Here is a 23,050-nt window from a genome sequence, read left to right as displayed (position 1 = left end):
AGATCTATAGTGATGGTGCCGCCGACCCAGCCCGGCTGGAAGCGGCTGCCCAGACTTCCCTGGCCGGTATGGCCGGGGGAGGTCAGCAGCAGGGAGCGCTGCGGACAGAGAGACTGGACAGCGGAGCTGCCACACCCGAAGGTCGCTGGGGGGCGCGGGTGCTGCTGGGGCTCAGGCATGTGTCGTGGTGCGTCAGCCGCCCTGCCGCTAGGCCCCCTCCTTGGGCGGCGCAGATCCCTACAGGAACCTGCACCGCAGCTGAGAGCACCAGAATCTTCTGTGTCGCCGAGTGCGTGTGTGTGTGTGTGTGTGTGGGTCACGGACAGATGGGGTGCAGTTTGTCCTCGTGGATGCAGCTCCCTCGGCCTCTAACAGCTGCCATGACTGCGTGAGGTCCAGCCCCTACAACAAATCTTCTGTTCCACATCACAGTGGCTCCGCGTCTCTGATCACACCCTGTTCTCGACGGTATCGGAAGCCCATGGCAGCAGGCTCCTCGGGGGAAGCTCAGCAGAGAGCTTCAGGATTTCAGAGCCCAGCTACATAAACCTCCGGAAACAATTATTTTACCCTGAGAAACTGCTTTTGGCTCTCTGACACCCAGCAGCGTCTAAATGCTTGGTCGGGCGCCTCAGCTGCCCAACGTGGGCTCTCGGTCACCTGGCCCACCGCAGAGCATCTAAGCAGTCTGCATCCGTCGGGCCCATATGCTGTAAGTAACAGGTGCGAGCTAGTGGTTCAAGTGCACGTGTCCCCGTGCCTGCTACATGGGCTCCTTCCCCCAGCACGGACTCCTCCGCATGGCCTGACGGTTTAGATGGATGGTCAAGACTGGGGGGAACTGGCAGCAAGCAGGGACTGCAGAAGGGACTGTGAACGGACCTCCCAGATGGGCTCAGAAAGTGAAGAGTAACACACCAGGTGAGCGCTTAGCAAAGCCTCAGGAGATTTTCACAATCAGGTACATAACGCGGCCCATTACACAGATGCCCGGCAGCCTCTTTCCCCAGACTTCCCGTCCAAATGGACTCCCGTACGAGGGGCTGGCGCAGGGATGGACCTCCACTCGGCAGGATAGTCTGACTCCTGGCCCTTCTCAGTGTCCTGCCCGCACACGACATTGTCCCCTGGGGTGTCAGCCCGCCACCTAGTAACTGCACCACCTCCGTCATGGGAGGGGCAGCAGGGCATTCACCTTCCCTGTCGCAATGCTCCTGCCAAAAGCACCATCCACAGTCTTGCAGAATGCCTTATTCACCAGCATGGGATCCCGCAGCATGGCTTCTGATCAGAGAACTCACGTTACAGCAAATGAAGTCCGCACTCTGGGTCGTGCTCATGAGAGTCACAGGTCTTGCCGTGTCCCCATCACCGGAAGCAGCTGACCCAAGAGACCAGTGGGATGCCTTTTGAATATTCAGTTCCAGGACCAGCTTGATTGGCCACCCCTGGGAGACTGGGGGTGCTATCTTCCTGAATACCTTCTTAGCAGTATCTGCTCTGCCCCAGTGGGGCTCTTTCCCCTAGATCGGGGCTCACAGGTCTGGGAACCCAGGGCTGAAAATGGTAGTGGCTCCTCTCACTGTTACCCCAGGGACCCACTGACAAAATTTCTGCCTCAGGCCTCCAAGTCTTAGTTTCTAAGGGCAGAATATTCCCTCCAAAGGACACGGTCATCGCTCTATTAATTCGGGAGTGGGGTCAACAGGCAAAGAGGGGGTTAATGGCAGTGGCTGCGGTGACCAGTCATGGCCACACCAGTGGGGAGGAGGAGGTCCCTGGGGTGGCTCTCAGTACTCGCATGCCCCATGAGTGAACCATCCAGTGCAGCCAGACCTTTCAGGAAGGAAAGATGAGTCATCTCACCGGGTGATCGACCAAGGTGCTTGCTGAGGGCGATGGGAGCATGAAGTTGTAAATACACGGTATGACCACTGGCTGGCTGTAGAAATGAGGACGGGACTCGTTATGCACCTTCCCTGTTATCTGCGTGTGTATAAACAAGTTCCCCTCCTCCCCTCTCCCACTCCCTACGACCCAACCGCAGCTGGCCGTGGATCTCCACGTCGAAGCTACAGGCTCTCCAAGGGGAGAGTAGGGCTCCGCTGGAAGAGAATGGGTGTCACCCCAAAGTCGATAAAGGGACTCTGTATCCCCTGGGGCAGTTAGGGGGTTTTCCATGATACAGGCGAGAGTGGAATCACATTAACCTGCGCTGTGATTCTGCTCGTCTTTACTTGGAAATTCAGTGCGGTTAAGAGAGGCGCACTCGGCCGCCAAATGGACACAGGAGAAACGGTGGCAGCTTTACACCGGAGCAACTCGGCACGGCTGGAATTACATTTCCCCAAGTTCCCTTCCACGGATGATTCTGGGTGAGGGCTGGCCACGGGAGAGATCTGTGAGCGAGCTGGAAGGCGGGAGGGAAGCAGCCGCCAGTACGCGCTGAAGGTTGGCGCACGTGCCAGGCACTCCTGCGGCTCACACCCGCCATCGCTTGGTGGCCGGCCCTCTGCTGGGCCCGCAGCCCCGGCAGGCCCCCCCGCACCGCCCCCCCCGGCATCTGAGGCCCGGCCAGGCGCATGCAGCTGTGCCGAGGCTCTGCATCTCCCCCCGACGGCCAGCCCTGCTCCACGGCCTTCTCCACCGGTTTCCACGGCTGCATCAGGTCTTCTTATCATGGACCCTTCATTCCTCTGCTAGAACCACACCTGACACAGGGCTCGACAGAGCTGTCGCCGAGGCCCTGAGTAACCCATCTGGAAGTCAGCTCCCTGCATTGTTCCTCGGGAGGACGGCGAGGCCCTCACCGCCCACTGCTCACCCACAGACGCCTGACTGAGGGAGCCTCGCGTGCTATCCCCGCTGACTCGCTGCCCCGAGCCTGCATCCTTCTGTTACCCTCTCCTCTGGACTTGGTTCAACAAAAGCTGCCCACCTGTTGGCAACTACGGGTGGCTTCTCTGAAGAACAGGACAGAACACATCACTGAGGTGAGGCTTCTCAGACTGAAAACGGCCTCTGGCCCCCAAGTCAAAGGAAATTACTCTCAGTCTCCAGCTTTGCAAGTGTGTGGGTGGGAGTGGAAGGACGGTGGGAGCAGGCTGGAGCCGGACAGCCCCAGTGCTGGGAAATACCCTCGTGGAAAAGCCGGTTTTCCCAGACTCGCTGCTGAGGAGGAAAGGAAGCCAGTGAGGTTCTGAATTACACCGAGCCACTTCAGGTTTGGTGTTTTCTGATTAATCTTCTGACTTCTGGAAATGGTGGCCACTTAGAAATTGCCTGAGTGCATTTTCCATGGATGGTTTTTAAATAACAGAGAAACTAAAACACTTGACTTCGAGACCTCGGAACCCAGCACGTCCTAACCCCTGTACCAGACCGTCCCTTTCCTTCCCCGAATGCGACTGCTCCGGAGGCTGAGCAAACAGGCCCCTGTCGTCGAGGGGCCCCCGTCCGGCTTGCATGCAGAAAGCACTCGCAGGGAGGCCCTCCGGGGACACACCTGTCAGCTGCCGGGGAAGACAGAGGCAGAGACGGCAGACGACAGGAGGACAGCCCTGGGAGCTGGCGTGCACTTCTGTCAGAAGACACATGATGGGCCACCACGTGCCATGAATATTAATGTGCCCGAAGCCTCGTGACTAAAATGACCAATCCCCAACTTTCCGTTTTATCTTTTATGAGAAAAGCAAGGATCCCTTGTCCACAGGGACTCGGACACCCTCCCTCCACTGCACTTGGAGACACAGCTCCCCGCCTGACAGAGCATCAAGGGAGGAATGAAGCCGGTGATCCAAAACCAAACCGCAGAGGTGCTTGTGAGGGAAGACCAGAGCCGGGCCAGGACAACTCTAGCTCGGCAGGAAGGTTCTAGTAGAACCCATATGAAAGCAAGAAGAGACAGACGGGCCGGTTTTGTACCCTCCTTTAGCCTCCTTGGCACAGGAAAGCAGCCTTGGGGGGCCACACCCCAGGCAAGGGGCACCACAAACACATGCCACACAAGTCTCTGCCTTGTGACCAAAGGGGACACATTTCACTGAGACCCACGCCCCACAGCAACAAGGTCGCACCCGGTGTGAATCAGAGAAAGACAACATCTTGAGTTCCCAAAGGCACTGTGGGCTTTCGGAGCCCCTTCTCTGTTCACCCCTTCGGGGTCAGCACTGCCTGAGCTCCACATGTCCCCGGTGTCTGGTACCACCCTGATTCCCCTCCACACAGTCCAGCACTTCAGGAGGCCGGCGGGGACCAGGCAGACCTGACACTTACTTGACGTGATGTATTCTGGAGCTTTCCCAGGGCTCAGCGGCACGGCTTCCTCGTAGTAGCCTTCCGGGAGAGATGATGTCGGTAGCGGCGGTGGCCCACTGTCAGGTGGCTGAGGAGAAGAAGGAAGAAACGCCATAGAGCTCAGAGCCATGACTAGAAAATTCTGTAGTTTGAACTAGCAGGTGCTGACCAGCATTATCCATTTTCCTTTGTAAAGTCCACGGCAAAAGAGAGCACTGACCCATGGAGAGGTTCTGAGTTCCGTTCCTGACTGATCTCCTCTGCTTCCTTGCCCACGTCCACCCCCAGCCCGGCCGTGGCTGCATGCCACTCAGTCCACATCGGCTCGCCGGTGGCCAGCAGCCGTGAGCGCCCCGGCATGGCCTGCTTCTGGGGCAGGGGCTAACTCACAGCCCTCTCTCGGGCCCTGCCCAGAGCTGAGATGGGGGTCTCCCTCCTCTGTCCCCACCCTGCTGACCCTCCCGCATCCCCTGGACCCACACCCCTGCACGGGGGCTCTGGGGTACGGGAACCGTCCAGATTCCCTGCTGTTGCACCACGTGAGCAGTGGCTGGATAAAGGAATGTGGCTTGTCCGCGATCTCACCATACTCCCAACGTAGCCAGGGACACTTTTCAAAACTTAAAAAGAAAATCCCCTCTGAGCTACTCTCTAAAAGAAACTTGTGCCGAGAAGGAATCTGCTTGTGGCAAAAACCAAACACATCACAGTTTCCTGTCGGACTCTGGGACTGAGGCACTCAGGTTTGGAAGCCATGACTGAGAACACACAAGAGTCGGCAGGACTGTCCAAATGTGAAGCCCCTTCTCCTCTCACTAGAGGAGACGCTGACCTCTTGTCCCATGGACACCTAGGAGCCTGCTGCCCCTATCACGCTCTGGCCCTCATGCCAACAGCAGGGTTAGAAGGGAAGGGCAAGGAAAGCCAGCATTTGCCAAACACCTGCTACCCGCCTGGCACTCTACGACGCACTTCTGCATTGGCCCCAGGTGGCGCCAGGAATCCTGCACGGCACACATCACCTTACCTTATATGTCACAGACAGAGTGTGAGCTCGGGGTCTGCAACAGCCTCCTGAAATCAGGGGCTAGTAAATGACAGAGCTGCCTTCTCCAGCACCAGGGCTGTCCACTAAAGCCCTCTTTCTGCTCCTATTTGCCCCCTTCCTTTTGAACTAGCTCACACAACCTATGTTCTATACACAAATTGGAAAGACGTCACTGAGAATGGAACAGAACAGCAACCCCAAACTGAAGATCTACCAAGTTCTGTTTCCAAGCAGAACACTGTTCCAAAGAAATCAGAAGGATTTATACCCACATAAACTCTCTAGGATGTGAAACAACTCAGCTCCGAATCCAAGAAGCCCTTTGTGAATGACTAACCACCCTCTGTGCATCCAACCCACTCCTTCCTCCCGCCAGATGAAGGGTCATTTACACAATTTTCCTCCATCTGCTGGAGCCCAGTTATCTCCCCTCCGCCCCCAGGCCTGTGCCCCGGGCTAAATAACCCCGGCCCCTCGCACGCCTTCCACCAGGCTGCCTTCCCGACTATCGTCCTTCTGTGGTCGAACTCTGGACGGTACCCAGCTCCTTCATATCCTCCCGAAGAGGCAGTGCTTAAAACGGAACCTGATACATGGTGCTCGGCCCCAGGCAAGGTCTGAACAGGAGGCCGTGCCCGGGTTAAAATCTCTGCTTGTTGCTTTTGGAAAAGAGCTGCTCGATTCAGTGAGTGTCTTTATTCATGAAACAGAGAGTGCTTCAGCTTCCTCCTGGTATGTCGAAACAGTCCAATTATTCCTGTCCTGGGAAAGCATTACGAATTGCTGAATCAGACAGATGTTTGTGAAATAGCACAGACCCCCTTCCTAGGGCTACGGGAAAAGCAAAGGTGCACCGGGGGAGGCACCCGCGCCCTAGCGGATTGGCTCTGGGACCCTGCTGGTGGCCGTGCGTTTGGGGCAGCTTTTCAATGGGTACGCCCTTAGATCCAATAAGTCTACTTCTGGAAACACATGCCGAGAGGGCAACTGGTCAAGTGAGCAAAAACGTACACAGATGTTCAATAAAAGATGGTTTAGCAAAATCTAAAAACAATCTAAATCTTCACCGAGAGAAGAAGGTGTGCGGACTCCTTCACGTGCAGACGTTGGAAAGGACAGTGCTTCCGCATTGTCGTCGTTTGCGGGAAAACCCTCCACCAGACACCGTTAAGTGAGAGAAAATGGGTACGCTAGGAGCCCTTGATATAACTGTGTGTGTTTAGGCTCAAAGACAGGAGGTCATCCAGCAAAACATTAACAAGAGGTTGCATATCCTATGGCTTGGCTCTCCTGCGTGATACTTGTCATTTTTAAAATTTAAAAAATGTATCATTTTTAAAATCAGAAAAAAATTAAACTATTTTTGCTTTGAAGTAATATCCCTCAAAAACGAATTCTTTTTTTTAAATAGATTTTAATTTTTATTTATTTGCCAGACAGAGAGACAGAGTGCATGTGCACAAGCAGGGGGGAACGGCAGGCAGAGTGCATGTGCACAAGCAGGGAGCCCGATGTGGGGCTCGATTCCAGAACCCTGGGATCATGACGTGAGCCGAAGGCAGACGCTTAACGACTGAGCCACCCAGGCGTCTCTCAAAAATGAATTTTTATAGAGGAACACCTTCTCTCTCCAAAAGAGACCCACACTCCACTCCCAAATACCACTTACCCTTGAAATTCTGGGTTTTAGAGATTTAAGCAGAGGAATTGCAGCTTGTTAAAGGCAAGTGGGGGGCAGGCTAAAAAAAGGTCCCCGAACTGTTAGTACCATTTCTTTCAGGGGAGAAACTTCTTTCAGAGCCTTTCTAATAGGTAAGAATTCACTGAAATCACCATTAACAGGAATTTTTAAAAGTACAAAGCAGGGAAGACAGAGTTCCAAAAGGGATCATGGAAAACCAGAGAAAGCAGAGGACAGGCAGGAAGCAAGAGTGTAGCATGAAGAGGTGAAGCTCGATTCCCCCCACACGCTCGCTGCGTGCGGAGCCAGTGCCATCCTGGGCGGAGTGACCTCCCCGTAACTCTGGGCCCCGATGTCCTAACTGGTGAAGAGGGCGCCTCTGATGTCCATCCCAGCTCTGAGATTCTTGTTCTGCTCTTCTTATCAAGTTGCTGCTCAGCAGGCCACAACGCCAACTTGACCAGTCTTGAGACCTTAGCGAGAGCTGATGTTGGGGCCTCGTTAAACGGTAATGACATGATCGCCATTGGCCAGGGCAGGTGCTGCAGTGTCCTTCTCCCGATGACACTGCACACCAGCGTGGCACCACTCCCGCTGGACTGGGCGACTCCCCCTCAACACCAGAAGACACCGAGCCTGCACACGGAGCCTGACCGCTGTCCTGCTCCTGTCGCGTTTCCTGCACTGGCTCCCACAAAACACTCCAACCACCGCAGCCTCTGAGGGGACCGGAGAAGAAACGTGGGGAACCAGCCTCCCCGAGGAAGGACTGCTGGTGGCCCAGCTGTGCCCTAGACATAAAAGACGGGAACGGCACAGCGCCAGTCACTAGGCAAGGTCAAATGCACCGAACACTTCGGCAGATTCTGCCGTCAGTGGAAGTAACTCTGTGTTTAGAGACTCTTATCTGCCCTAAGCGGAGCTTCTCCTCCCAGGGGCCCACGTGTCAGTAGAGAAGTCCGCACCGACAACTGGGTAGGAGCACAACCTACAGGTGTATTGCATTGGCCGTAACCGAATTCCCATCTTTTTGGAAAGAAAACCCCACTGGTATTTGCCTTTGCCAATTTAAGGAGAAGCCGGACAGAGACGTATTTTCCCACTGACAATAATAACTGTTATGTTTATATAATTATATGGCAGAAACATGATTATCATTGTCATTACGACTATTTGAGCAACAGAACAACGATGCCTAACGTTTACTGTTTGCCTGCCGTGTGGCAGACACCGCTCTGGGATACTTTATGGAGATTTTTCTCCTGTTCAGAAATTAACACCAAGATGTTGGCATTTTGATTGATTTTACAAAGGAGGGAACGGAGGCCCAGGAGGTGAGAGGCCCCAACACCGTCACACGTGTGCAGAGCTGACTGGTGGAGGAGCTGGAAGTCTGCCAGAGTGGCCTGGGTGCTGAGCTGGAGGCCGGGGAACTGCACGCACCGCATTTCTGTGTCACGACTGTATCCTGCAGCACCTGCTGCTGCACCTGCTGCGTCTGCTGCTACATCTGCTGCTGCACCTGCTGCTATATCTGCTGCTGCACCTGCTGCATCTGCTGCGATCCCTGCTGCTGCGCCTGCTGCGTCTGCTGCTATCCCTGCTGCTGCGCCTGCTGCGTCTGCTGCTGCACCTGCTGCGTCTGCTGCTATCCCTGCTGCTGCGCCTGCTGCGCCTGCTGCTATCCCTGCTGCTGCGCCTGCTGCGCCTGCTGCTATCCCTGCTGCTGCACCTGCTGCTGCGCCTGCTGCGTCTGCTGCTGCGCCTGCTGCGTCTGCTGCTATCCCTGCTGCTGCGCCTGCTGTGTCTGCTGCACCTGCTGCTGCGCCTGCTGCGTCTGCTGCTATCCCTGCTGCTGCACCTGCTGCGCCTGCTGCTATCCCTGCTGCTGCACCTGCTGCTGCGCCTGCTGCGTCTGCTGCTGCGCCTGCTGCTGCGCCTGCTGCGTCTGCTGCACCTGCTGCTCCTGCTGTGTCTGCTGCTATCCCTGCTGCTGCGCCTGCTGTGCCTGCTGCTATCCCTGCTGCTGCACCTGCTGCGTCTGCTGCTATCCCTGCTGCTGCGCCTGCTGCGTCTGCTGCATCTGCTGCTCCTGCTGTGTCTGCTGCTATCCCTGCTGCTGCGCCTGCTGCTACATCTGCTGCACTTGCTGCACCTGCTGCGTCTGCTGCTGCGCCTGCTGCTGCACCTGCTGTGTCTGCTGCTATCCCTGCTGCTGCACCTGCTGCTGCACCTGCTGTGTCTGCTGCTATCCCTGCTGCTGCACCTGCTGCGCCTGCTGCTATCCCTGCTGCTGCACCTGCTGCTGCGCCTGCTGCGCCTGCTGCTGCGCCTGCTGCTGCGCCTGCTGCGTCTGCTGCTATCCCTGCTGCTGCGCCTGCTGTGTCTGCTGCACCTGCTGCTGCGCCTGCTGCGTCTGCTGCTATCCCTGCTGCTGCACCTGCTGCGCCTGCTGCTATCCCTGCTGCTGCACCTGCTGCTGCGCCTGCTGCGTCTGCTGCTGCGCCTGCTGCTGCGCCTGCTGCGTCTGCTGCACCTGCTGCTCCTGCTGTCTGCTGCTATCCCTGCTGCTGCGCCTGCTGTGCCTGCTGCTATCCCTGCTGCTGCACCTGCTGCGTCTGCTGCTATCCCTGCTGCTGCGCCTGCTGCGTCTGCTGCATCTGCTGCTCCTGCTGTGTCTGCTGCTATCCCTGCTGCTGCGCCTGCTGCTACATCTGCTGCACTTGCTGCACCTGCTGCGTCTGCTGCTGTGCCTGCTGCTGCACCTGCTGTGTCTGCTGCTATCCCTGCTGCTGCACCTGCTGCTGCACCTGCTGCGTCTGCTGCTATCCCTGCTGCTGCGCCTGCTGCGTCTGCTGCACCTGCTGCTCCTGCTGTGTCTGCTGCTACCCCTGCTGCTGCGCCTGCTGCGTCTGCTGCTGCACCTGCTGCGTCTGCTGCTATCCCTGCTGCTGCGCCTGCTGCGCCTGCTGCTATCCCTGCTGCTGCACCTGCTGCTGCGCCTGCTGCGTCTGCTGCTGCGCCTGCTGCTGCGCCTGCTGCGTCTGCTGCACCTGCTGCTCCTGCTGTGTCTGCTGCTATCCCTGCTGCTGCGCCTGCTGTGCCTGCTGCTATCCCTGCTGCTGCACCTGCTGCGTCTGCTGCTATCCCTGCTGCTGCGCCTGCTGCGTCTGCTGCATCTGCTGCTCCTGCTGTGTCTGCTGCTATCCCTGCTGCTGCGCCTGCTGCTACATCTGCTGCACTTGCTGCACCTGCTGCGTCTGCTGCTGTGCCTGCTGCTGCACCTGCTGTGTCTGCTGCTACCTCTGCTGCTGCGCCTGCTGCTGCACCTGCTGTGTCTGCTGCTATCCCTGCTGCTGCACCTGCTGCTGCACCTGCTGCGTCTGCTGCTATCCCTGCTGCTGCGCCTGCTGCGTCTGCTGCACCTGCTGCTCCTGCTGTGTCTGCTGCTACCCCTGCTGCTGCGCCTGCTGCTACATCTGCTGCACCTGCTGCTCCTGCTGTGTCTGCTGCTGTGCCTGCTGCTGTGCCTGCTGCGTCTGCTGCTATCCCTGCTGCTGCGCCTGCTGCGTCTGCTGCACCTGCTGCTCCTGCTGTGTCTGCTGCTATCCCTGCTGCTGCACCTGCTGCGTCTGCTGCACCTGCTGCTCCTGCTGTGTCTGCTGCTATCCCTGCTGCTGCGCCTGCTGTGCCTGCTGCTATCCCTGCTGCTGCACCTGCTGCGTCTGCTGCTATCCCTGCTGCTGCGCCTGCTGCGTCTGCTGCATCTGCTGCTCCTGCTGTGTCTGCTGCTATCCCTGCTGCTGCGCCTGCTGCTACATCTGCTGCACTTGCTGCACCTGCTGCGTCTGCTGCTGTGCCTGCTGCTGCACCTGCTGTGTCTGCTGCTATCCCTGCTGCTGCACCTGCTGCTGCACCTGCTGCGTCTGCTGCTATCCCTGCTGCTGCGCCTGCTGCGTCTGCTGCATCTGCTGCTCCTGCTGTGTCTGCTGCTATCCCTGCTGCTGCGCCTGCTGTGCCTGCTGCTATCCCTGCTGCTGCACCTGCTGCGTCTGCTGCTATCCCTGCTGCTGCGCCTGCTGCGTCTGCTGCATCTGCTGCTCCTGCTGTGTCTGCTGCTATCCCTGCTGCTGCGCCTGCTGCTACATCTGCTGCACTTGCTGCACCTGCTGCGTCTGCTGCTGTGCCTGCTGCTGCACCTGCTGTGTCTGCTGCTATCCCTGCTGCTGCACCTGCTGCTGCACCTGCTGCGTCTGCTGCTATCCCTGCTGCTGCGCCTGCTGCGTCTGCTGCACCTGCTGCTCCTGCTGTGTCTGCTGCTACCCCTGCTGCTGCGCCTGCTGCTACATCTGCTGCACCTGCTGCTCCTGCTGTGTCTGCTGCTGTGCCTGCTGCTGTGCCTGCTGCGTCTGCTGCTATCCCTGCTGCTGCGCCTGCTGCGTCTGCTGCACCTGCTGCTCCTGCTGTGTCTGCTGCTATCCCTGCTGCTGCACCTGCTGTGTCTGCTGCACCTGCTGCTCCTGCTGTGTCTGCTGCTATCCCTGCTGCTGCGCCTGCTGCTACATCTGCTGCGCTTGCTGCACCTGATGCGTCTGCTGCTATGCCTGCTGCTGCATCTGCTGCTATCCCTGCTGCTGCACCTGCTGCGTCTGCTGCTACGCCTGCTGCTGCACCTGCTGCGCCTGCTGCTACGCCTGCTGCGCCTGCTGAGTCTGCTGCTGCGCCTGCTGTACCTGCTGCTGCGCCTGCTGCTGTGCCTGCTGCTACGTCTGCTGCACCTGCTGCACCTGCTGCTACGCCTGCTGCTGCGCCTGCTGTACCTGCTGCTGCGCCTGCTGCTGCGCCTGCTGCGCCTGCTGCTGCGCCTGCTGTACCTGCTGCTGCGCCTGCTGCTGCACCTGCTGCGCCTGCTTCTGCACCTGCTGCGCCTGCTGCTGCACCTGCTGCACCTGCTGCGCCTGCTGCTGCACCTGCTGCACCTGCTGCGCCTGCTGCTGCACCTGCTGCACCTGCTCTCCATGCTGCTGCACCTGCTGCACCTGCTCTCCATGCTGCTGCACCTGCTGCACCTGCTCTCCATGCTGCTGCGCCTGCTGCTGCACCTGCTGCCCCTGCTACAGGAACCAACCAGCCCACTGAGCCCACTGGGTCCAACCTGAGCGCTCGCATGACAAACACCGTCATTCCCTCCTTCTCTTCAGGACAGCGGGCATTCCCCCCGCCCTGTGCTCTTCACGGCTCCCACTCTCACCACGGGCATCTGTTCCTCTGCTGCTCCCCACCCCGTTGCATCACGCAGCCTCTGCACCAGAATCACCAATGAACTCAGAGCCCTGATTCCAGCAGAGGAGAGTATCAGCCCAGAATCAAATCACTCTCTGACTTGAATTCTGCCTATACGGTGGGCTTCCAGACTGTTGCTCTGGGTGCAGTGACTGAACTTCCACAACTGACACAAGTACTTTGGAAGCACGGCAGGGCACCCGTGCGGGAATCCAGACCTCCTACGGGGCGGGGCATCTTTAGGATGGTGGCCACGCCGCTGAGCGAGGCCGAGGAGTGCGGAACAGAATTTTATAGTCTCAGCGGCAAAAGGGGCTCAATACTAACAGCACGAATTTTGAGTACTTTTCCTGGCAAAATGAAAGTTTTTATCCAAGTCACCCTGCTCCCCTCCGCCCCCTACTGAACTTGCATTCCACAGAGCACGTGAGTAAGCAGCAGGCACCTAACCGTGCTGTGAAGCTCCCGCTGGCTCCACTCAGGCACGCGGAGAGTGGAAGCCCCGCGGGGCCGGGTGGTCTCCCCGCCTCCGCCAGCAGGAAGCCATCCGCAGGGAAGGTCAACGGCCCGAAGGGAGTGTAAACAGGATACGTATCTGGAGGGCAGCCACAGATTAAAAGTTTAAAAGATGCCGCAGGAATTACACATGAGACTGAACTCCTCCGAAAGACAAGAGGGGGAAAAAAGAACACATGATTCACATTCACTCAGAGGATCACATCTGATTTCACCAGGAAACAAACGGTTTTCTTGTTTTAAATCTTGGGCTTTCGTCTCAACTCCGCAACTGGAAAAATACTTAATTTTGTCATTTAGTCTCGAAGAGCCTCATAATCTCATCTGTCCGACAGAAGGCGGTTGCCGTGAAAGTGCTTTAGGAGGTCTCAGGGCAGGCAGCAGGCGACGGGGGGGCCCCCATGCTCACAGTTCCAGAGACAGAGGCAGGAAGCAGAGTGGGGGCGGGTGGAGGAGGGGCAGTGCTCATGGGGATGGAGTTTCAGCTGGGAAGATGGAAAAGTTCTGGAAATGAAGGGTGGGGGTGGCTGCCCGACACTCTGAAGCACTTACTGCCACCCAACTGGACACCTGGCAGTGGTTAAGATGGTAAAGCTTATGTTATGAATATCTTACCACAATTAAAAAAAACCCTTCATTATTATCTGCTGACATAATAAGTGATCACATTTATATAAACTCTGGCCCTAAAATATCAAAGAGCTTAGTTGCTCTCCCACACCCCATCCGAACACCATATAAATGCCCTGCCGTTAAATGATCAAATAAAAATATTTCTAAATGCCTCAATTGGGTAGCAGAGACCCAGAAGGAGTCCACCTTGCTCTCTCCTCTCAACCGTAAAGATCCGAGAGACCCCTGGCCTGGGCTCGGTGCTGTTCTGAGAAGAGGGGGAGGTAGGAGGTACGACAGGGGCTGTGGCTCCGGCCCCCTGGGAAACCGCCACCTGAGCATGGGCACCGGCTGGCAGTAACGTCCACACGGACGGGATCCGTTCCCTAGGGAGGGGGCCGCTACTCACACACGCTCCACACCCGTGCTCCACACGGAGTACAGCAGCGGGATAGCTGCGCACTCTCGGCGTGAAACAAAACAAACCTCTTCCCAGACAGGCTTTGACTAAACACACGCATATCTGGGCCTATTCCAGTCTCCCATCAGAAAGCGCGGGAGCTCACCCAGACGGTCAAACATGTCGTGTACCACGCTTGCCATTTCCAGGAGTCGGGAGAAGTTCTGCACGCACACACAGCACATAACCCCACACTCCTGTGAGCATTTGAAAAGGCTGGCCACGCTGAAGGGCCACCGGGTCTCATGGGACACCCTCGGCTGTCACCACGTTCACTCCCAGGCCCGGACAGAGAAGAAACACTCCAACGTGCCCTCCGTGCATGGAGGCATCATCAACGTTACAAGACTGACGTTTGCACATGCTCCCCACCCTTGACAAGCCGTCAGCGTTTTCCACTGCCCAGCTCGAGGAACACAAAGCAGCACAGAAACAAACACCATCTCCAACAGGTGAACATTTAGTTGAATTAAAAGAATGTGAAAATGAGGCCCTGTTGTTAGGTCAGTGGGTGTAAAGTCTCTGTTACCAAGATGAACAGATCTTAGAGATCCCCCGGGGAGGAGGGATGGCAGGAGATGGTTAGTGGTAGTTGCATGAAGCCTCATTGGCAGACCCTGCCCGAATCCCATTCCCCAGCACAGAGCCGTGGCGTGCCCAGCTCCAGGCCGCCCGCATCTTCCTTCGTGTGCCCTCCCCGCCTGGTCATGCCATCTCTGGCCCAGCGCATGTGAATTCTCCTGAAAGTCAACCTGCCGACAGCAAAGGACTGACCGGCCACAGCCAATTCACCAGTGGCAGAGTGAATCTACCCAATGACCACCTTACTTGCTGAATAATGAATTCACTGAAAACTATCAGAAAACTACAGTAGAACCATCGTAACCAGTCTCTGCTTCCCTGACTTGCTAAAGTGACAGATGTTCTTCGTTCCCTCTGCAAAAGCCCTGACGGATGTCCGTAAAATGCTCAACATTCATGGTCAACGACAGGCTCCCCTCCAGAGTGCCCTGTACAAAGAGTCCCCTCACCTGAGCTGCACATTAACCAAGAGTCAGCCTTGTTCTGTAAATGCTTGTACTTATTATTATAGTTACTTACGTTAACTTGATTAGCTATTACATAAATAAACCAGTGAAATAATGAGTGCAAAAGGAGAGGTGATAACTCTCTGAGATGATTCTCTTTAGAAAGCTTCAGTCAAGGGGCGCCTGGCTGGCTCAGTCAGTAAAGCGTGTGACTCTTCACCTCAGGGTCGTGAGTTCAAGCTCCATGTTAAGTATAGAAATTACACAAAAATAAAATATTTTTTAAACAAAGAAAAGAGGGGCGCCTGGGTGGCTCGGTTGGTTAAGCATCTGCCTTCGGCTCAGGTCATGATCCTGGGGTCCTGGGATTGAGTCCCATGTCTGGCTCCCTGCTCAGCGGGGAGTCTGCTTCTTCTCCCTCTGCGTCTCCCCCTGCTCATGCTCTCTCTTGTGCATGCATGTGCTCTCTCTCTAATAAATAAATAAAATCTTAAAAAAAAAGAAAAGAAAAGAAAAGAAAGCTTTGTTCAAGACAAACCACAAAGGAAGAAAAGAAAATCCAATCAGGGTGGGCACGTCAACTAGGAATGAACAGCACAGCACTCAAAGCTTCAGGGGCTCCAAACTCAGGCGGGCTCACGAGTGTCTACGTTTCACTTCACTTTAAGGAAACAAAAACTGGAAATCGCTAACTGCCACAGGTATATGCAGAAAAGAAGCAGAATACAGTGCGGAGACCCATACTCAAGGAACGTAGCCCCTGGCCCCACATCGGAACCCCAGGAGTTTAGGGGACAGGAAAGCTCTCTAGATACTCATGTATCAGGCACCAGTCAGGAGAAATTACCTATTGGTCAGACTCCTACCCAAAAATTATTTGTTTAAACTTAAAATATTTAAGTATTTAAATATTTAAATATTTAAAACCAACATTTTTGCCAACCAACTACCATCAGTAGGAGGGCTTCTCACGTTCCTTAAACCAGGACACTCTGCCATGTTGCAGCCAAAGGCAGGGACAGAGCATAAGCCGGGCACAGCGAGAGATGAGGACAGGAGAGAGAGAAAGGAACACAAACAAGTGAAGGAACAGCAAACTGTATTTGAGGAAAAATCAGTGGAAATGGATTAACTATTCAGGGGTCAAAAATGGTAGAAAATGTTGGCTATTTGATGAGTACGCTTCATCTGAGATTGGCACTGAAAGTGACAGTCCCTGCACCCGGCCCAGACCGTATGGGACGTGCGTCTCAGTCCAGACCAGGTACATGGCACTTGACAAGGCACCAGAGGGTCCATGAAGTTCACAGAAGCCTCCCCACTCTGCTGGCTACCCCCAGATGTCTGCAGCCTGGAAACCCCTTTCCCGACGTGCACTACGGGACGCAGCATGCTGAGACAGTAGGAGGGCCGTGGGCTCAGGCAAGCTGAGGAGGGAAAGCACGGGTGAGTCAGAAGATAAAACCCAGAAATGAATGAACTGCTGTCCGCTCACCCCATTCTTTCACTTTCAGACAGACAATGTTTGTGAGGGTTTATGTTGTGCATCAACACTTCTGGGCTACAGTTTTGCATTGTATTTAAAACAACGGGGCACCTGGGTGGCTCAGTGGTTAAGCGTCTGCCTTTGGCTCAGGTCATGATCCCAGGGTCCTGGGATCGAGCCCCGCATGGGGCTCCCCACTTAGCGAGGAGCTTGCTTCTCTCTCTCCCTTCTGCTCTTCCCTCCTGCTCATGAACTCTCTCTCAAATAAATAAATAAAATCTTAAAAACGATTAAAAAAAAAGTTTAAAAAATAATAATACAAAAACAAATAATGCATGGAAAAAATGAAAGCCAATCAAGTCAGTTTCTATAACAAACAGGATGAGTTAAAAAAAAAAAAAGGAAAATAATTATAAAGAAGCTTTTATAAAGAGGGAAAAATACATAATAATGTTAAAAAAATAAAAACAGCATATAAAAATCATATATTCAATATACTCTCAATTGCAGACAGATTAAATGTATAAAACAACAAATAAATAGTGAAGGTCTCCTTTTCCTCATCCCCAGCCTTGCGAACCAGTGAACAGGCGGCACTCAGCACATCTCCATTCGGACCGGAGGCCCGTGGCCCTGCCCCGGCTCGGCACAGGTGAAGGAAGTTGGTGGCTCTCCCAGGAAGAAGGAAACATAGGTGACTTTTATGTACTTTTAGGGCTTCCCCCCCAATTTTCTACAGTGATCTTGTTGAAAACGCAGCACTTACGGCCCCACGCAGACCTAGCGGATCAGAAGGTTCGTCTTCACAAGACCCCCAGGGATTCGGGGAACGTGAAGGTTGGGAAGCGCTGCTCCACATAGTAGCAGCCAGCTCTCACGCAGAGCATCGATCCGCAAGGCTCTGCTCTAGCACTCGAGGTCCTCACGGTTACCCTGGTGCATGGCCCCACCATGACAGCCTCTCAGGAACGTCGCGTCTGCAGCGCAGACACACTATGGTAACCGTGCGCAGTCATACAAGGACGTGGCCGAGCGGGTGGCAGCTGAGCTCTGTGTCCTGCCGCCTCCCCGGACCCCGGCTCGGGAGCAGACTTCCGCTTCCTGACACAACCTTCTCTGATCCGCGAGGTAGACTGGCCTCGGCTTTGCGGCCACACCACCAAAGTAGTATTGTTGAGAAAAGACTGCATTTGAATCCAAAGAAACTGTGACAATTTTTGCCTTTTCCTGCCTATCGTATGATCTTGAACAAATTGCGAATATTCACTGATCCTAAATTTCCTTGTCTGGAAACTGGGTATTCATACTCTTCACATGTAGGGGCTCTCTGAGTTCAAGCTGTGAGGATTACATGAAATTACAAGTGAAAAAGTAACAAGTCTGGTGTGTAATACACGGTAGGGGCCCAGTGAGTGCTAATGTCCTCTGTCCCCCTCTGAAATGATAATTAACGGGTATCTACTGGACACCAGCCACCATGCTGGGGCACAAGCAGAGCTAGAGGTAAATGGGACCCGGCCCTGCTCTCCTGCAGTCCTTGTCCTGGCGGCGAGATGAAGAAATGACTCATACAGGGGGCGCCTGGGTGGCTCAGTTGTTAAGCGTCTGCCTTCGGCTCAGGTCATGATCCCGGGGTCCTGGGCCCAAGCCCCACATCAGGCTTCCTGCTCAGTGGGGGTGTGCTTCTCCCTCTCCCCCTACTCCTGCTCTCTCTCTCTCTCGTGGCGCTCTCTCTAATAAATAAATAAAATCTTTTAAAAGATTTTACATACAGAAAGCAAACATTACAAAGAGAATTTCCAAGTCACTGAGTTTGTTCTGATTTTGAATGAAAGTCAAATTTTCCAGAGTAAGCAAACGAGCCAACAGCAAAAGGCAGAGAAAGCTAAATGGCACATGTGAGCATCCCAAGACTGCAAAGGTGGCAGAAGAACTCCAAAACACATTTTGAACGCATAACATCACATAAAATACACATTCCTGGGAATGTGTATGTATGTTTTATCCCAGAAGAAGCATAACAATGAGCATTAAAGTTGTAGACTACAGTATTCAAATCCAGAGTTAGCCCAAGAGAGGGTCAAGTCCCCCAATGGCTCTATGCCATTGTTGTGCCTGCTAAAGCCTCTGGTTGAAAAAGAAAAAAAATCTAACTTAAGAACAGCTTTCCATGGACCTGTAGCTCCAGCAATTTTCAAGGAGACACCAGCCTCCCACTTGGCTATTACCAGCAGCCCTAGAAACCCACTCAAAGGAGAGACTCTAGCAAGAAACGGCCTCCTTTCCTCCAGATCTGGGCTGTTACCACCTGCCCGGAGCCCCGAGTGGCCCAGGGGCCCAGCAGCTCTGTAGGACCGTGCACTCACCAGCCACGGCTGAGGGATCTCCGGCAAAGGCATCTGGGGAGGAGCCGGCAGGCTGTTGGGGGTCTCTTGCCTCTGAGCATGGTCCTTCACTTCGAAACCTGTAAGCATGAACCAAAACCACAGAACTGGATGAGGAGGAGAAGGGTGTGGACGGTGCCGCCGGCAGCCATCCCGCCCTCAGCCCCATTGTGAACGCTGGGCCAATATCTGCTTCCTCTAAGACTGTACAACAATCCTGTTATTCTTCTCCAGGTGGGGAATCTATGGCTGGAAAAAACAAAAAGATTGCAGAACTAATCGAAACACTAGCGTTGGAAATGATGGAGCCAGCACGGAAGCCTGCATTCCTCCAACGCTGCGCGGCCTGGCAAGGGTGAGCTGCCCTGCCTGAACTTCCACTCCGGTCAGGACTTACCCACAGACAGACGGACTAAGGGGCGGGCGCGGCCCCGGAAGCAGTACGTTTGCATCAGGCGCCCTCTTGAAGTCAGATGCTGGGAACCCACGGGTCCCTGCGTGTCCCGGCTGCCTTAAGCTCATGCTCCCAGCGCAGCCGTATTCAAGTTGAGAAGACAAGTGTGTACCCAAGTAACTTAGGACACGTGGTGAGCACCGTGTCAGCAAAGGCAGGAAAGGAAGGAACCGGCTTTAATCTGGGTGCAGGACTATTTCCAGGCCAGACCCCCCCTGGAAAGACCCACCAGAACAACCGCTCAACAACAGTCACCTGTAATGGGTCACGTGTGATACGCCGGCAGGGAAAGGGCTATGAAGACACAGAGCCTGACTGCCAGAGGCGCAGTGGGGAATTCTGGCAGAGAACTGGGCACAGTAAAAAAGGAAAGAGAGAAAAAGAACAGATGGGAATTCTACCACCAAAAACTATCAGCGGACGGGCTCAAAGCTAATGAAAGAGCTCTGAGGAGAACGAGTGAGTTGGAAAGCATCGGGAGGCACGTGCAGAGAGACAGAGGGTGGGAACCCATCGGGCAGAGGCAGAGGAAAGGGCCCCCGGGAAAGCCAGCAGCAGACCCCGAGGCCAGAGGCCCGAGCGGTGCAGTGCGTCCAGGCCAGCAGTGGGTGCTGGCCGAGCAAAGGGAAGAGGCCGAAGGCGGGAGGCTGGGAAGGAGGACCACCTCTACTAACAGGAGCAACAGGAAAGAGGAACAGTCGTGCTGACCGCAGGTCGACCGCGGGTCAGGCACTGTTCGGAGGCACTTTCTGTCGTCTCCTCCGACCCCCAAGACATCCCTCCAAGGCGGAAGCTCCAGGGGAGGAGAGGAGCAGACGGAGATGGAGTAATTGGAGCATGATCCCCCACTATCCCATCAGCTCCTTAAAGGCTTTGTCCTCCTGTGCCTGGAAACCGCCAGCACCTGGCATGCGGGGAGACCCTCGGGGACAGTGGGATGAACAAGTATGTTAATGAGCAAATGAATGTGTCTGAGAAAGATGGTGGATTCGGGATGGTTTAGAGACAAAGGAGACTGGAGGAAGAAAGAGCAGACGCACCTTTGGATGACTGTATCCTCAGCAGGATGTCGGTGATCACTGCCTTTTTCTCCCTGACGGTTGACGTTAGATATTCATGGTCCAGGAGCTCCAGAAAGAGACGAAGTTCAACTATTAACTCTTCCATTGCTGCAAACGGAGGAGAGGGAAAGGGACTGTTAGACCCAGTGGGGTGCAAACGCCACAATATAAATGCATTTCACTTTAGCTTAACTGGATACGGTATTCCAGCGTGAAGAGCAAGTTTGCCGAAGCCAGGTCGACTAAGATTCATGCGTCATCTTCTGGACAAATGCACTGCTCCTTTGCTTTTGCTCTGAGGCAGTCATTTTCATCTAGGAGACGCTCCAAAGCCATGCTGCCAACAGATGGAGTCATGACCCAAAAGCCTGACATCATCATGGTGTCAATTGCACGATATTAAATTTCATTGTCGAGAAGGAGATGGAAGTTTAAAATGCCAAATAGTTTTCAAATAACCACCAGGACGTGGTTTCAGAAACTCAACACCCAACTCTGCCTTTGCAGGGCTGGCTCCATTCCCAGGAAGGCTGTGAGCATGTTTGTGCAGTTACGACAAAGACGCCGGATGCCGAGGAGGACTTGGGTGCGGACTCCTGACCATGTCTTTTCCTTCTAGGATCACGGCCGACTCCAGACCCGACTACGCGGCTGGAGTCAGCAATTTACAAATCATGGTGTGAACCTTTCGGGAACCCCGAAACCCTTTTAGGGCATGCAGGAGGCCCAACTACTTTCATAACACTGAAGCCTTATTCTCCTTTTCCTGTGTCAGTGGTTAGGGGCTAAGCTGCCAGCCTCTTAGCACAAATCAAAGCAGGGACACCAGACTAAACTAGCAGTCACTGTATTCCTCACCACGCACTGACAGTAAAAATGAAAATGTCACTGTCACTTAAGAGTGTCTTCAATGGAGCGGTACAAAGCGCTGCTTTTATTAAATCTCAGCCCCGGAGGATGCACCTTTTTGGGATCCTGTGTGAGGAAGTATGCAAACCGCCCCTCTCCTGCCGACCGACGGACAATTGCTGTCAGAGGAAAAGCAAGTGTGCACTGTTTGAAGCACACGTCAGACTAAGGAGCTTTTCTCATGTGGCCCCAAAGAAGAAATGATACACAAACTACAAGGACGTGCACTGAGTGTATGACCGACATCCTCCCAAAAGGGGACGAAGTGACCTTACCCTGTTAAGGTAAACAATGACAGCACTGGTTGCCAATGATAAAATTTGAGCTTCCAAACGGAAGTGAGAATTTCGAACACTTGTACCCACCACCGTGAGCATGACAGCTTCTCAGCAGAGACTTTCCTGATCAGAGGGGACAGACACTGGCCAACAGGCTTTTCGGATCTAGTTTAACGCAGTATGTCAGCTTTTAGAAGATCCGCACCACTCCGTGAACAGTGAGGTCACAAAACCACACGTGGGCGAGGATCCGTCTAATGTACAAAATAAGCGGAAATATTCTAATGTAACAGAGGATGAAGCATTCTATGATGCAGCTTCAGATCCCAAATTGCAACTAACTTTTAAGAAACTACCCCCTGCCAGTTTTTGGTGTAGTATCAAAGAATATTGACAGTTTTCTGAAGAGGCACTGAAGTATTCTTCTTTATGTATCTGTGCGAGCCAGACTTTCTCTACGTGCTTGCTCTAATCTGAATGCAGAAACAGATACGAGAATCTAGCAATCTTTATCAGACCAGATACGGGAGATGCTTGCAGAAATAGAAAACACGCCACTCTCTCACAAATTAGCTTGTTTTGGGAAATGCAGTTACTTTTCATAAATATATTTTTTAATGAATAAATACCTTAAAAATCTGCCACTTTTTAATTCGAATATGAGAAATATATACAGATACACCCACATAAATAAAAGCTCTTTGGAATGTTCAATATATATTTTGAGACCAAAAAGTCCCAAGCAAAAAAGTTCAGTCCATGGGATTCTTTCCAAGTCTACAACACTCTTCAGGACTAAAGATATTAACTGAGGCCATGTTGCTGTCACTACCAAAGCTCTCATAATTTTAGGTAAGTCTAGGACAGAGAAATGGCAAATGAGTCCAAAGTAGGCAAGGTGTATTCCTGAGCTGTTCACTTGTCCTAACTGAATGAGTTTTGCTCTATGAAATGAAGAAGTTGGATTAAATAAGTCTTTAAGGTCCTTTTTCATTAGTAAAACATGTACATGCCGGAGGGAGGAGCCAGGACCAGAGGAGGAAAGGATCCGGTTATCAGCACATGGGGGAGCACAGGCAGACATGCTCAGGCGCCAGAGACCGGGTGAGGCAAGAGGAAGAGACAGACAGACAGACTCTGACGGGCTTCCCGAGACCTTCCTGGGCTCTCCTTTGTCACCTGTGCACTTCAACTGCACAACATACCTGCATCGTTCTAACAAATGTTCATTTCACTGATTTTTACTAAGCTGCCCTGGATGGTTTTCTTTTCACTGAAATCTCAGACCAAGACCGCAAAGTACAGACAGCTCTCCCCACCGTGGGGTGGAGAACCTCCCAAATCAGAGAGTGTGATTGGTCAGAAAAGTTACTCCTTTTCAGGATCTTCACAGACGAAACAAGCCACATTCTACCCTTAACTGTCCCTTCAAACACTCAAAGCCCACAGCACCCCCTTTCTCCCAGCCTGCTCTCATTAATCACCCCCAACTGGCTCCTCTCCACAGGGGTCTTCCTTAATTACCAAAGTTCCTTCGTCTTGCAGCAGCCAAAC

The 23,050-nt window shown here is 54.0% G+C and overlaps 1 protein-coding gene across 4 annotated transcripts in view; it reads right to left on the bottom strand.

The window, feature by feature from the left end:
• The window catches only part of AFAP1 (actin filament associated protein 1), a 141,043-nt gene that overhangs the window by 61,844 nt on the left and 56,149 nt on the right, over window positions 1-23,050 (bottom strand). For all 4 annotated transcript variants that reach the window (XM_078068343.1, XM_078068346.1, XM_078068345.1 and 1 more), the window contains 3 exons: window positions 20,289-20,417; window positions 18,777-18,874; window positions 4,276-4,384 (listed from right to left, as the gene is read on the bottom strand). In XM_078068343.1, the coding sequence (XP_077924469.1) occupies window positions 4,276-4,384; window positions 18,777-18,874; window positions 20,289-20,415 (334 nt within the window). In that variant the 5' untranslated portion in view covers window positions 20,416-20,417. The remainder of the gene's footprint in view (window positions 1-4,275; window positions 4,385-18,776; window positions 18,875-20,288; window positions 20,418-23,050) is intronic.

This window comes from Halichoerus grypus, chromosome 3 (genome assembly GCF_964656455.1).
Source record: "Halichoerus grypus chromosome 3, mHalGry1.hap1.1, whole genome shotgun sequence".
NCBI lineage: Eukaryota > Metazoa > Chordata > Mammalia > Carnivora > Phocidae > Halichoerus > Halichoerus grypus.
Note: the sequence above shows the minus strand (reverse complement) of the source record. Positions and strands in the feature narration are given on the sequence as shown.